Source organism: Cyprinodon variegatus, unplaced genomic scaffold (genome assembly GCF_000732505.1).
Source record: "Cyprinodon variegatus isolate N-32 unplaced genomic scaffold, C_variegatus-1.0 Scaffold319, whole genome shotgun sequence".
Classification (NCBI taxonomy): domain Eukaryota; kingdom Metazoa; phylum Chordata; class Actinopteri; order Cyprinodontiformes; family Cyprinodontidae; genus Cyprinodon; species Cyprinodon variegatus.
The window spans coordinates 508,272-522,320 of record NW_015150772.1 but is presented as its reverse complement, the minus strand read 5'-3'; the positions used below and the strand labels follow the sequence as shown (position 1 = coordinate 522,320).

Genomic DNA, 14,049 nt, shown 5'->3' with positions numbered 1-14,049 from the left:
AAAAGTGTTCAATTATTTATAGAACCATGTGCTATGTATTCTCAAAGTGTTTTTTTTTTTAAACAAACGTTTCATATTCCCTTGTGAAGAATCCAAATCGGTCCAAATGTTTTCAATCAAATAAATTTAAACCATTCAAATGCAATCTGGTCACAATCGGCTCCAAAGTCCCTAAAGTTCAAATACAGAAGAAACATAATGCAAATGAGTCATCAATGTAACCTGCCCAGTCGGTTGCATCAAGTCATGAGTTAAAGAGGAGAAGAGTGGTCTACATCAGGTAAGATGCTATCTATTGCCTTTTGATGAACACACACACACTACTAATCTGAAGTAATAATTTAAGTTGACTGTTGATTCTACTTATCCATCATGGCTTCTGGTTCAAGAATTCTTCAGTCCTGCATGTTTTCTGTCTATATTAAATTTTAATCAATTTGTGTTTAGGCGGCGGCTGTGGTTCATCATAGGATTCCACTGACAGGTTGATATGTTGAGAACTTTTGAGTCCTTACTGGAACATGACAGGTAAGAGAAACGTTGGATTTGATAAAGCTGTGTAAGGAATTAAGTCAGTTGAAAATGGAATTCAGATTGAGATGGAAGAAAGAGAAGTCTGTGGAGACAGAGGGATGAATAATTTCAGAAAAATCTGCATGCAAAATTTAGTGGACATGGCTTTATCTCTCGAAGGTTTGCCTTAACTTTTCCCTGAAGAATCAGTAAATCTGGAAAAACTACATGTAGGTTGTGAGGTTTCCAATGAATCTTTAATGCTAAAACACTTTTCTGTCCTATTCCAACGATGGCATCTGAGCACTCAAGTTTAAGTGAAAAGCAATTACTTGATTATCCCGTGGGAAAGACCATATTCTCCTGTAATTTCCCTTTTTTTACTTGGAAATGCAAATGTTATCTTTATTCAGCGCCCCATGTCTAACAGCAGCAGCACCTGTCTCTCCCTGTTCTGAACAGTCATCAGAGATACGAACAAAGATGCTTTTCTGTCCCAAGACAGAATAATTTTTAGAGGTCTGTAAACAAAACATCACATCAAAGGCTTTATGAATATTTAAATACCTTGGACTGCTATTATCATCACACCTCATTTTACACTATAATGTTGCTGCAGATCTAAAAATGAAAGATCTATTGAGTAATGCAAAATATGTCAAATACTTTTTCCTCCATAGCATTACTAAATCTTCTCTATTTACACTAAAATATGTGAAACAGGGCAGATCTTGTTTTTTTTGTTGTTGTTTTTTATTTTAGATTTTTATTCTTTGGTTTTGGTAAATTATTTAAAAAAAAATCTAAAATGATGGTTAAATATAAATGCAGAAATTCTTTATGCATTATTAAACTAATTATTAGTCTGTAATTCTACAGAACTTCCTAGTCAAGGAAGAATCAAAAAAGAATCTAAAATAGTTTTCATCTGCAGGGAAACCTTTGTCTGATTTATTTTTTTTTATATAAAATAATTGTGTCTGTCAATTTATCTCAACATCTTAACCCACAGCAGCAGAAGGTTAGATTTTATTCATATGTTCCAGAAATACACTGACATCTAGTGGCCCAAGAGGAAATTGATCTAAGTTAAATGCCTCAAACAACATTATAGATTAGGAACAGTTTCAGACAAGAAAAAAATTATTATTGATGATTGAAAATTCAATTTACAATGTGAGTTTGCATCTTTGAATAATATTTGTTTATTAATGCATGGAAAAACCTTCCCATATATTATTCCAAAGGATCTCAAGACAGATTTTAGCATAAATTGTTTCTGCTCATTACTTTACATTACATTACACATGCAGAATACATAATAAGAAATTCACAAAGAGACTTTTACAGCTCACAGGTCTGACTAAAGTACAGTACAGTTTACCATCATGATTAAAAATATTGGAATTATAACTCTTCAAAATGATCAATCCATTTGATTTAAATCTAATCCTGTTATGATCTGCAATTTTGGGATTATTGGTTCTATTTAGTTTTCACTTTTGGTTTTCAGTTAGGCTTGGATTTAGTTATTCTGTTTTTACTTTTAAGAGTTATCTTTTTTGAATGACTTCTTACTCTTACTTTTCCTGGGGGATTTTTTTTTTTTTTTTTTTTCCTATTCAGCAGTCATTAGTCTTTGCTCTAGTTTTATTTTTGTCAGTCATTGTTTACAGTTATCTTTAGGTTACAGTATATTCCCAGTTACTGTCTATTGCCCCCTAAGCGCAGATAAAACCAGGTGGTGGGTATAGATAATAGAGAGCAAAAAAATCAGGAAAGATTAACTGACTTTTAAACTACTGGGAGTGTTAATGAGTGGCATATGCTGGTGAAGATTTTCAGTCATCCAGGTTATAGTGGAAACAGTCCAGTGGATTGTTTTTTTATCTTTTTTTTTATGAGTGGCATAACAACCAGGTGAATCTAGTGCAGTGCAGTCGGTAAAAAAGGGAAACAGCTGCAAAGTGATTAGGGTGATGCAAAACTTGACATTCAGTGCCCACCTGGGAAGGGGAGGATACAGTATATGTCATTTATTCAAGTAAGTTTCGGACTAAGCTCAAATCATAGACAAACAGGTAAAAGTCTATGGACGGAAAGTGGGGTACACCATGGACAGGTCACCATTCTGCCGCAGTCACCAGTCTGTCACAGCATGCATTTAATGTTAAAGTTTAAAATTAGGTCAGATTAGCTTATAACTAATTTAAAGCATTCAGAATGTGTTCAAACCATTTCACGATGCAAATCCAAGAGGTAAATAAAACAATATTTGGTGAAATAATATTTTACTTAAAAACACTTTTACAGTCCTCTTGGAGGTCGTTCCAGATAAGCATAAAAACTAAATGCTGATTCTCCATGTTTGAATCCAGTTCCTGGTGAAGAGATTAGGCTCGAACTAAAAGACCTGAGTGATCTGGGAGGTTGATATACTGACAACAAATATGTTTTGTATTAAGGTGCTGATCCATTCAGTGATTTATAGACTAGCAGAAGGATTTTAAAGTCTGTTCCTTGAGCTACAGGAGCCAGTGTAAGGACTTGCCAATCGGGCTGATGTGATCCCCTTTCTTAGTTCTAGTTAGAACATGGCCAAACACAGTTGCAGTAACCAATTTTACTAAAGATAAATACATTCATTGTTTTTTCTAGAGCCTACTTGGTCATTAGTCCTTTAATCTTGGTGTTAGGATTAGTCTAAGGATGATGTGTAAGTCTGTTTAACCCTAATAATATCTGCATTTTGTGAGTCAGAACTAATGTTTTCCCAAGTTTATCTAATTAGGACAGTTATTCTGTCCGGGTAGTTATCATCTTCATTATGTATGCGGTAAAGACTTGGGAATGGAATGAGAGCAGTGCCCTTGATCTAAGAACAAAGTGTAATATTCTGATAAGGTTGGAGCAATGGATGTCTCCTGATCTGCAAGTGTATATGAGGTAATCATGATGATGTGGCAGACTGGAGTTGTATAAAATGATACTTTAACTTGATTTGAGGCAACTCCAATGAGATGTGAGCTCGGTTGGCAAGCACTGCCTTCTCTAACTCTAAGCTAAGTAAACTCCTCTGGACTGAGTAAGATTACAATTTTTTTTCCAAACATGCTGTCATGCCTAATGGTTATTTAATACATGTAAATTACGAGTTTTTCCCGAGGGATCTTTTCTCAGGAAAAGAACCGTAAAGAGAAAGCTTCAAGGTGTAAACACCGAGCTTTTCGTAACACTGGAAATGTTCTTTTGCTCAGAAAAGACTGAATAAGTAACTGGCTCTATGTGGCTCTGGATATTCAGGTCTGACACCAAGATTTCAGTAGTTTCTAGCTGTAGTAGCTAAAGCTGTGTGCTAACTCTGGATCTGTCCCCCTTTGGTCTGTTGATTATTACTTCAGCTATGATAGGTTCATTGCTAACTGGTGACATTGTGATATAAAACTGTGTGTCGTCTGCAAAGGTATGGTAACTGATCCTCTTGTTATAATCTGAGCTAAGGAGCAGGTAATTGCAATGGTTAATTAGGTGACATTTGATCAATTCCCACAGCAGACATGACAGTCTCTTGTGATGTGCCTTGGCACACTGGTTGAAAATCCCTGTCCTAGAGGACATCTCCTTTGAGCGGCAGCTGACAGCTTTGTAGCATCAGCACAAGCAGGTGTCCGCATGGCTTCTAAAAGCAGCATTCTGTTCCATGGGTGGCAAACAAGGGGTTGACCATGACTGAGATGAAAGACTAAGTTCAGCTGAATCTTAGGCAGACAGCAGTCTTTTTAAACCAGCGAACACAGACCCTACTCTGTTTTTAAAATGACATGACGTCAGGACTTACATCGTTGACATCTGATCTCATACAAGTATGATGACAAAGAGATTATGCAATGTATGCAATTCATTTGTGATGGAGATTTCAAAATCTATGTAAAGTGACCCCCCCCCCACACACACACACACACACACACACACACACACACACACACAAATAAATTTATCTTATTTAAAGTATACATAATTTTGTTAGTCAAAACATTTTAAATTATAAAACAAAAGTACACTATTAATGTTTCTCGCTCTGCATTTGTTCTGAAAAAAATTAAACCCCATTTTAACCATGGAGTAGGCTAGTACTATCTTCACAGTACAACTCTTTTATCAGTTCTCTGAAAGCATGACACACAACAATGGCAAAGTTCATAGCCAAACACACTCTCAGTAGGTCAAAGTACAGGGCAGGCTTACATCAAGGAGGAGAAATCAATGTTCCATTTTTTTCTTCTTGTACCAAAAAGCAACATTTCTGTGAGAAAAAAAAAAATCAGACCAACTGCATTGCTGAGAACTGTGACAACTACAACTACATTCCAGTCAGAACTAAAACACATTGGTAGTCTATCTTTAATAAAAGTCTTACCCATTCCCTGCTAACTCTAGCATATGAACAAGGTGATAGAAATATTATTACTGTGTCAAAGTCTTCATATTATGTCATGTTGCAAACACAAATTTATTTTGTTGAAAATTAATGCAATATAACAACACAGAGACATATGATATATGTTTTTCAGATATTTTCAACATAGAAATTTGCAAAAGTTTAGCATGCTTCTGCTCCTTCTAGCCTTTTTACTCTTGAGGAAACTTTAGTGTAACTAGTTTGTCAGAGTCCCTAATGTCACCTCAGCATCTATTATATATATATATTTTAGAGGACTACAGCAGGATATATAAGTGTGCATTTGCAGCCTGACAGGAAAGATGTCAAATACTTCACAAACAAAAGTTTGGCAAAAGCCTTGTAGACAACACAGCAAGGATAAAGCAGAAGACACTCTGGTCAGGAGAGATCAAAACTGAACTGTTGATCTGGTCTATATACAGAATTCTATAGCTATCAGTAAACATATTGCCAATTATCGTGAACTCACCATCCCAAATATGAAACATGGTGATAGCAGCATTATGCTATGGGCAAGCATTTATTTGGCAGATCCAGTGAGACTCTCCAACACTGATTGGATGATGAATAGAGCTAAAAAAAAAATAAAAAAAAATTGGATGGTTTTTGGAAATACTGACTCAAGAAGAGAGTGTCTTGCACAAATTTGAAAATCAAAAAATAAATTTCAAACGTTGGGAATGTTGTCCTTCTGTTTCAGATTTTTAGGCAAGCTTCTGGTGCTCTTGCATATAAAATTCTAAAATAAATACATTTGAAAACATATGGTTTGAGGTTGAAATGTGAAGAAGTGTCTTAAATCTGTATGTATTGTTTTTATTTCAGGAGAAAAACTACAGTAGGCATTTTCACAATCTGGTAACTAAATGAATTTTAATATCTATAAATAGAACAGTTACGTACAACAGGTTGTGTAAACGATCCTTTGAGCTGAAAATTATGAAATCTAAAGATAAAGAAACTTCTGCAGCTGTAAACCTCACACGGCTCAGTGCAGCAGTCCTGGCTCTGAGCCTGAGCTGGATGAGGCAATGTTGCGTAATTCACACATGCCACGAGACATTTCCTCTGGTGTCAGCACAACCTCCATGAGGTGAGACAAAACCAGTTAGGCAGAACATCACACAGATCTACCGACAGCAAAAAGAGAGGTAAGTTTTCATCACAGGGACTCTTTTTTTTGCCTTAGGCTGACAGCTATCACAGGTGTTTTTTCTTTTTTTTTTTATTAGGAAGTCTGAATCACGGGCACTACAGGAACCCTTGTCCTTGTTTGATTATTCATATGCATCCCCTCCCCTGCTGTCGCATTGGGCGCATCCTAATGGTCAGTTTTCAAATGCAGACCACCTCCTAGTCGCGCCACTTGACCTTTTTATTTAAAGAGCGACCACACAAACTGAAATCTGCACTTTGTCTGGGAGGGGCTGCAAGTAATAAAAAAGTCTAGTTTGAGACTACATTATTCATTATCTGCCTTATTAAATGGACATTGGGAATTAATTTTTATCCTGCACCATATCAACCACAGACCACCATGGAAAAAGGTATGAGGAGATTATAATGGTCTGCTGTCTTTGGATGGAAATGATGACACCAAAGTTTGGATACAGCTGGAGCTGCCTCTTGTGGTTTTGGAGGAATTGTTCATTCAGCTGGTGGAAATAATCCTCCTGGGATCATTGAGCTGCCAAAACATCCTTCCAGCTTTGTCAGGTTTAGAGTGGTAACAAGTAGTTGTCCCCTGCTCTCTTAGACAATGAATTAATCTGATTTTCCTGCTAATTAATGATATTATTAATTAATAATTATAATTTAAGAGGGGTTCTTATGTACAAAGTAAACAATGGTCAGAATTTCATGTCTATTTTCAGTTCATTTTTCATCCATTTGTTTATCTAATATTACAGACATGCTGCTGTAAATCTTCCCTTTGAATTAATTTCACAAATTTATTTTATGATTTCTGAAAGCGTCTTCTATCTTAGTAAGTTCAAACATGAGAACTTTGTAAGCAAAATCCAGATGGATTTCCATCTGCGAGTGCAGCGCACCACTGTACTGCTTTAAGATTACCTAATCTATTAATGGTTAATCTGTGTGCTCTACAGCGTTAGAGTAGATTTATGGTTAAAAGATTCCAGCTCATATCTGCCTGTTTAAAATATAGTAATTCAACTGAAAACATAATCTATTTTTATTATGAACGACAAGATTTTAACAAGTAATTATTTCTATTCCCCATGCCGACAGCCTATGACACATGAAAGAGTTCAGTAGTTAAAATTACTACTTATTACTAACTTATTATTGATGTGGCAGTAAAATCCATTACATCTGCCCAAACATGTTTTTGTTGTTAGTTTTTCATTTTTCCTAACCTTTATTAAATCCTCAGGTTCCACACTAACAGTTGTTTTCCTTCCCTATTCCCCTATTTGCTTTACAGTACGTAGCAACATGACAGAGTTTTGGAAGGAGCACTCGAAGGCTGCCACTGTGGAGGAGATGATGCTGGATACTCGTGCCAAAGAGCTGACTGAGCATGAGCTGCCCGAAATCCTCTCCATGCTGCCTCCCCTGGATGGATGCAGGGTCCTGGAGCTGGGAGCAGGAATTGGGTGGGTAAAAGCACACTTTAAAACAATTTGGATACAAATGAGTTTATTTGTAGAGTATATCATGAGTAATACACATGATAAATGTTGGTGTTTTTCTTGGAAATAAAGGAACAAAGAGGTAAAATAAAAATAAGAAAAATAAAAGAAATAGGAGAAACACAAGTGAGATTTTGAAAAGCAATCATTAAACAGAAATGGATTTAGGCCAAGACTGTTAATTTCACAAACACAGGCAGGACAATCATTTAAGAAGCTGTGTGATAATATCCAATCTCCTGCTGCGAGTCAGCATGCTTTCTTTTGTGAGCTTGTAAGAATCTCAGATACTATTTTAGATTGTTTTGATAATAGTAATCACGTTACACAAAATTTTGGTCTTGATCTGTGAAGATAAACAAAATAAATATAAAGATAAAGTTTTGTATGTGCCTCTACAGCCGCTACACCAGTCACCTGCTGACCAAAGCGACCCACGTGACCGCAGTGGACTTCATGCAAAGCTTTGTGGAGAAGAACAGGGAGACCAACGGTCACCATAGCAACGTCACCTTTATCCAAGCTGATGTCACAAAGCTGGACATCCCCCAGCACAGGTGTGAAAAGAACAGACAAGTTAAAGGTTAAACAAGTTGGATTACAAAAAATCTTGTCTCAAACTGTGAATCAGTGGTGAAACAAGTGATCCTTTACTATTACTGTTACCCAAAAAAAAAAAACTCATCTCTACCGTTTTCTGTAAAGTGTACTGATAAGTTGGGAATCAATTTTAGTAAATTGAATTGTGATCACCTCAATATATTCATAATTTCTCACCAAGAGGCTAATTTTTTAGTAAGTTATTTAATTGTTTCCTCAGTGTCAACTTTATCTTCTCAAACTGGCTGCTGATGTATCTAAGTGATGAGGAGCTAAAATCCTTCATGGAGAAAATGCTGAACTGGCTGCAGCCTGGTGGCTTTCTCTTCTTCAGAGAGTCATGCAATCACCGTTCAGGTGCTAAGCTAACAGGATTATGACTTTTCTTATTATTTGAATTTACATTTATTTAAAAAAAAAAATACATATGGTATTCAAAAGAAAGATAATTTTTACATTTTTTGTACAGGTGACTGCAAGAGAGATTTCAACCCCACCTGTTACCGCACTGAAGCACAGTACACTCACCTAGCCACCTCAGTACAAGTGGAAGCACCAGAGGGGGACCAAAACTTTGGTTTCGACATTGTCTTTAAAAGGAGAGTTCGGACTTATATTGAGGTACTTCTAGAATCTTATCTACAGATAGTTCCTTAATTTCATTGTTCCTTCATGTTAAAGCAGTAAAGGGGTTCATGATATGGACATATCCTTCTTCTTATCCCCCTCACGTCCACCTTATCAGATGAAAAACAATCCAAACCAGATGTGCTGGCTGCTGCAGAAGCTCCCCCGCTCCTCAAACGCCCAGAGCGGCTACGGCACATTCCAGCAGTTCCTGGACAACCAACAGTACACTAGAAGAGGCATCCTGCGCTATGAAAAGATGTTTGGGTCTGGTTATGTTAGCACAGGTGGACCCAGCACTACAAAGGTAAGAAACAAAAAGGGGTAAAATTCACACACTATCAAGAACACATATATCTGCTGATACAGTTCAGACATAACTCTGCCTTAGATTTAAAGTACTGTAATATGTTAATTATTCCCTATCTTCTAACCGGATAGTAATGTTTTGGATGTGTCCAACAAAGGCCCTGTTTAAATCAGAAAGAAAATACTTGTACCAAGCTAAAGGCAGAGGGTGATGGAGGCCTTTACAATACAAAGACATAGAAACTAATTTAAAAGAAAATTTGTCAAAAGGCCAGTGGATTCATGCTTCCAAAAAATACATATTCAATAATTACTGACAAGGGTATATATCTAATATGATGGCAATTTTAAACGTTTTTACATCTAAATACAAACATTTTCTTACTTTTTCCCATCAAAACTGATCATTAACAGTTTTTAATAAGGTTTAGAAATGCATGTCTAAATAAAAAGAACTCTAAATCTGCCTTTATCTATGTAAAGTAATGAGATTTGTAAGTTTCCTAAAACAATTGCATTGCCATCAGTTTAAGTATTGCTTTACTATTGCAAATGGCTTCCAGTAGTAATGGAAAGATGTTTTTTTATGATCAAATATAATAATGTCTTAATTTTTGCCATTACTTAATAAAGTAAGAAGGGATGAATATTTTTAAGTGATTTGCACTTCATCTTGCCATGCGAATTATGTAGGCGTGTTCGAAAACATGTTAGCATAACATAAGGAAGGTGTTTTACAAGAGTGATGGGACTTTTAGCTTTAAATAAAGGAAATTATTTACGTATAAATTACCCCACCAGGAGTTTGTGGACCTACTGAACCTTAAGCCTGGACAGAAGGTTCTGGATGTTGGCTGTGGGATTGGTGGAGGAGACTTTTATATGGCAAAGGTACATTTGGGACAGCCTAACATTGATTGGTTTTGATTTTTGGTTTAGGAAAACTAAAAGTAAGGCAATGATTCTGTTATTCTTTAGATGTTTGGGGTGGAAGTGCTTGGCTTGGATCTGTCAGACAACATGGTAGACATTGCCTTAGAGAGAGCAAAAACAGAAAAACTGCAAACAGTAAGTATCACATTTATTTCCATTTCCTTATCAATTGAATATACACTCAGGTTGATAGAAGTTTGAACCGCTGAACAGCGATTATATGCATCTCTAAGCTGTCAGCTTTTCCTCAGGTGCAGTTTGAGGTGGCAGATGCCACCAAGAGGACATTTCCTGAAGGTTCCTTTGATGTGATCTACAGCAGAGACACAATTTTGCACATAGATGACAAACTTGCCCTTTTCAAGCGCTTCCACGTAAGCGATGTGTTTATCTCATTATTTAAAAAACTGATTGATTGATTTACTGTTTATTGTGAGAGACATATATGAAAAACTAAATAACTAAATAAAGAACTGTTTTTCCTTATCATCAGTAATCTTTCTTCTTCCTTGCATCCAGTCCTGGTTGAAGCCAGGCGGTCAGCTGCTAATTAGTGACTACTGCTGTGGGGAGAAACCATGGACTCCAGTGTTTGAAGCTTATGTCAAACAGAGAGGTTACATCCTCTACACGCCGTCAGAGTACGGCAAGGTAAGCCAGTATGCTGAACCAAGCCATTTAGATATGACAATTTTCCACTGTATCTGGTTCATAGCGGGGCTGGCGATCTAGTTTAAATCTATTACAATTTTAATTGAAGTTTTTTCCATTTTATTTGTCTAAGCTTCAAATAAGGTGGCAATAAATTAGTTACTCTGACACCCATTTCATAAGCTTATTAATGCATAATAGATTTGTTTTACTTATTTCTATGCCTTTTTGTCATTATCATTACCTATTGCACAAACAGCAATAATATGTTTGAACAGTTAGCTTTCCTGACAAACATCCACATATTTAAACGTGGTTTGAGAAAGAAAGATAAAGTATTGATTAGATAAAAGGTGAAAGGTTAAAAGGCTTTTCCAAAAGCAATGAGTGAAAAATTCAACTGAAACTAACATTCCCTGATAGTACATTAGTTTGTTGATCTGCTTATTGATGTGACTGGGACCAATAATATGACTAAGAGGAATAGCAGCACTTGGACCAGCTATTGAGGATATAGATCGATTTTCGCCAAGAGCTTCCCCAGCTATGTTCTCTCAGTAATATCAAAACCTTTGAACTGTAGGATTTAGTTAAATCAATTCATAATTAAATGACTCTATTAATCATCAGCAAAGAAGGAGCAATAAAGTCAAAGTTCAAGACACATCATCTGTATCAGTTAAAGCGACTCTTAACAGGGTAGCAACATTACAACAAATTTATTATACTCATGACGTAAAGCTTCCTTCTACCAGCCAAACCGTTTCAGATTATTTGGTTGTTTAAGGTGATGAGAATATGACTGTATTTTTAAATTATTTTCTTCATTGTTGACTGAATAAGAATCTGAAATAATAGTGATGACATTTAGGATGAAAATTCTGTAAATTTAAAAAATCCTTAATCACTTTTTTAGGAAATGGGTGATCGACTGCTACTAGAGCTAAATGCAGGGGTATAAAAACATATACATGAAGTCAAATTATTAAACTAATCATAGAGGGTATGTTGCCAAAGATTTTATAAATTGTTAGTTTTTGATGGTTGAAAAATTATCCTGTCTTCAAAAAATGTTGAAGACCGATATTTTCACCTTTGAAGAGTAATGCAGTCACAATCTAAATATGTTGAGTTATGCCAAAAACAGTTGAACATGTGTGATTTATTTATTTATTTATTTTTGTCTACAGTTCAGCTGTGGATAACTTGTATTGTATCTTATCTTACTGTATGCTGTAGGAACATATCTCCACCAAAGTTTAAGATTTATCCTGTTTGAGTGTGAATATCTGCAGTAATGTTTACCAGAAGCAGCAGGCATCAAAATAAGAGCCATGTGAAGATGGCCTAAAGGGATAATAGTGAATTTACAGTATTTAGCTTTTGATGTTTATATTCTATTTGCAAAATTGGCATTTCTATTTGATCATCACATAATAAACTAGTAATGATTATTTGAACTGTGCCTTATTGGCCAGGTCTGTCGGTCAGTTAGGTTAATCTTGTTATATCAAGGCTAAATTAAAAAATGAAAATTACTCTGACTGTTCCTAATGGAAGATCTGTCTGTCAGGGTTGGATGGAAGTTGGTTGAGGACCCAAATGCAGAGATGAGGAGGCAGAGATGAGTTCTTGCAGATTTATTTGGATGCAGATGGAAACAGAAACACAAATCCAGCAACCAAAAACAAGAAATCAAAACCGGGAGACGCCGGGGGGGGGAAACACACATGAGGGGGTCACTGAAGCCAAAACTGTTTGGGATTACTGTGAGCTTAATCCAAAGTCTTTTGCATCTTTTGTGAGGAAAAAAACTCTAGACAGACATGTGATACCACTATGTTTTACTAATAAAATACAAGTTTATTTTGGTTTCTTTAGGTGAGGTAATACTAAACAAATGCCAACAGATGGCGCTCCTCACAAACTTTCTCATTCCCCCTCTCTCTAATGCAGTTCATTCAGGAGGCTGGTTTCTGCAATGTTCAGGTCCAGGACAGAACCTCCCAGTTCATCCAAGTGATCCAGACTGAGCTGCAGAGAGCAGAGAATATAAAGGAGGAATTTATTCAGGTTAGTTTGCATTATTTTCCTGTTTAAATTGACAACTAACATATTACCTGCATCACATACATATTTATTTTGTTATCTCTTTTGTAGGAGTTTTCTGAGGAGGACTACTTTGCAATAGTTAATGGATGGAGGGAAAAGCTGGAACGCTCTAAAAGTGGAGATCAGCGATGGGGACTCTTCCATGCTACAAGGAACTGAATGAATTCACAAGAATTGGAATTAAAATTTAAAGGAGAATAATTATAGCTCTTTTTTATATGAAAGACCCCAACAACTATGTTTTTAATTTTTAAAATATCTCTAAAGTGTCAGAGATAATTTTGAATATGATATGATGACAAAAAATAAAGAAACCTGTTTTAGATCTAACTATATGTTTTTTCGAGACATTTTTTGAAAAGTTTTTGTATGCTCAGCCAACTGTAGACACTTCTACGCAGGATTCACAAGCCAGACAACAGATAATCTTGCTGCTTTTTGGTGCAAGATAATTTTCCAGGCAACATTTGGCCTTGTTTATATAGAATTCATGAAGGAATGAGTTAATTTTGGTTCCAGAACACAGATTTTATACAGAGATATAGCAAACATGTTTCTGCTTATGGAAACCTGGGAGCAGGATTTCATTTTGTGACACATTTGTTGCTCTTGGCTTAACTTGTTTTTATCATCTATTCAAGAGTTTCACAGACCTCATAATGAGTGACAATTACCTTGTCATATTTTTTTCATTTCCTACATAAAAATGATTTAACAACTTTACTTTTAAGTCCAGTGTCCTCTAGGACAGCAGAATTGGGGGCAACTTAGTGAATTAGTGAATTTCTCCGCTGTGAGATCAATAAAGCTCATCTAACTTCTCAGTCTTTTACAGTAATTCCAGTGAGCAATCCTCAGGGCATCACTAGTTTCAACACAACCATTCTTGTACAAACCCAGCAGCTGCACCTTATAGAAATACCTCTGGCGGGACTGAAAAGCTTTTCAGCCTGTTTGTCATGGACATGTGGTTGGTTGTAGTATTGCTGTTGATACTGTTGTACCATAAAAAAAGGACTGTTTACAGATAGGAATAGGTTACATAATTCATTATTTAATGCTTACTATTTTTGGATATTACACAGAGGAAGTTTTTACGCACAACTAAATACATTGATTTCAGCCTCAGTATGGTTTGCAGTTAATTTAGTTCCTGTAAATATTACATTTAAAAATCAGTAGAAC

The 14,049-nt window shown here is 35.9% G+C and overlaps 1 protein-coding gene across 3 annotated transcripts; it reads left to right on the top strand.

Moving 5' to 3' along the window:
• The first annotated feature begins 6,025 nt into the window (after positions 1-6,025).
• Positions 6,026-13,194, top strand: LOC107090983 (phosphoethanolamine N-methyltransferase 3-like). 3 transcript variants are annotated; one of them, XM_015384656.1, is made up of 12 exons: positions 6,026-6,126; positions 7,425-7,596; positions 8,034-8,189; positions 8,453-8,589; positions 8,702-8,853; positions 8,978-9,166; positions 9,970-10,059; positions 10,147-10,236; positions 10,353-10,475; positions 10,621-10,752; positions 12,709-12,825; positions 12,913-13,194. In XM_015384656.1, exons 2-12 carry the CDS (start codon positions 7,436-7,438, stop codon positions 13,021-13,023), a joined length of 1,458 nt encoding a protein of 485 aa, XP_015240142.1. In that variant the 5' UTR covers positions 6,026-6,126; positions 7,425-7,435; the 3' UTR covers positions 13,024-13,194. The 3 variants fall into 3 exon arrangements, with proteins under 3 accessions (XP_015240142.1, XP_015240143.1, XP_015240139.1); XM_015384657.1 differs by lacking the exon at positions 6,026-6,126 and adding an exon at positions 6,215-6,302; XM_015384653.1 differs by lacking the exon at positions 6,026-6,126 and adding an exon at positions 6,388-6,522.
• Positions 13,195-14,049: the final 855 nt, after the last annotated feature.

Coding starts and splice junctions, on each gene's coding strand:
- LOC107090983 (XM_015384653.1), top strand. Junction 8,854..8,977: donor GAGTTCGGACTTATATTGAG/GTACTTCTAGAA, acceptor CCACCTTATCAG/ATGAAAAACAATCCAAACCA. Junction 10,753..12,708: donor CGCCGTCAGAGTACGGCAAG/GTAAGCCAGTAT, acceptor TCTCTAATGCAG/TTCATTCAGGAGGCTGGTTT.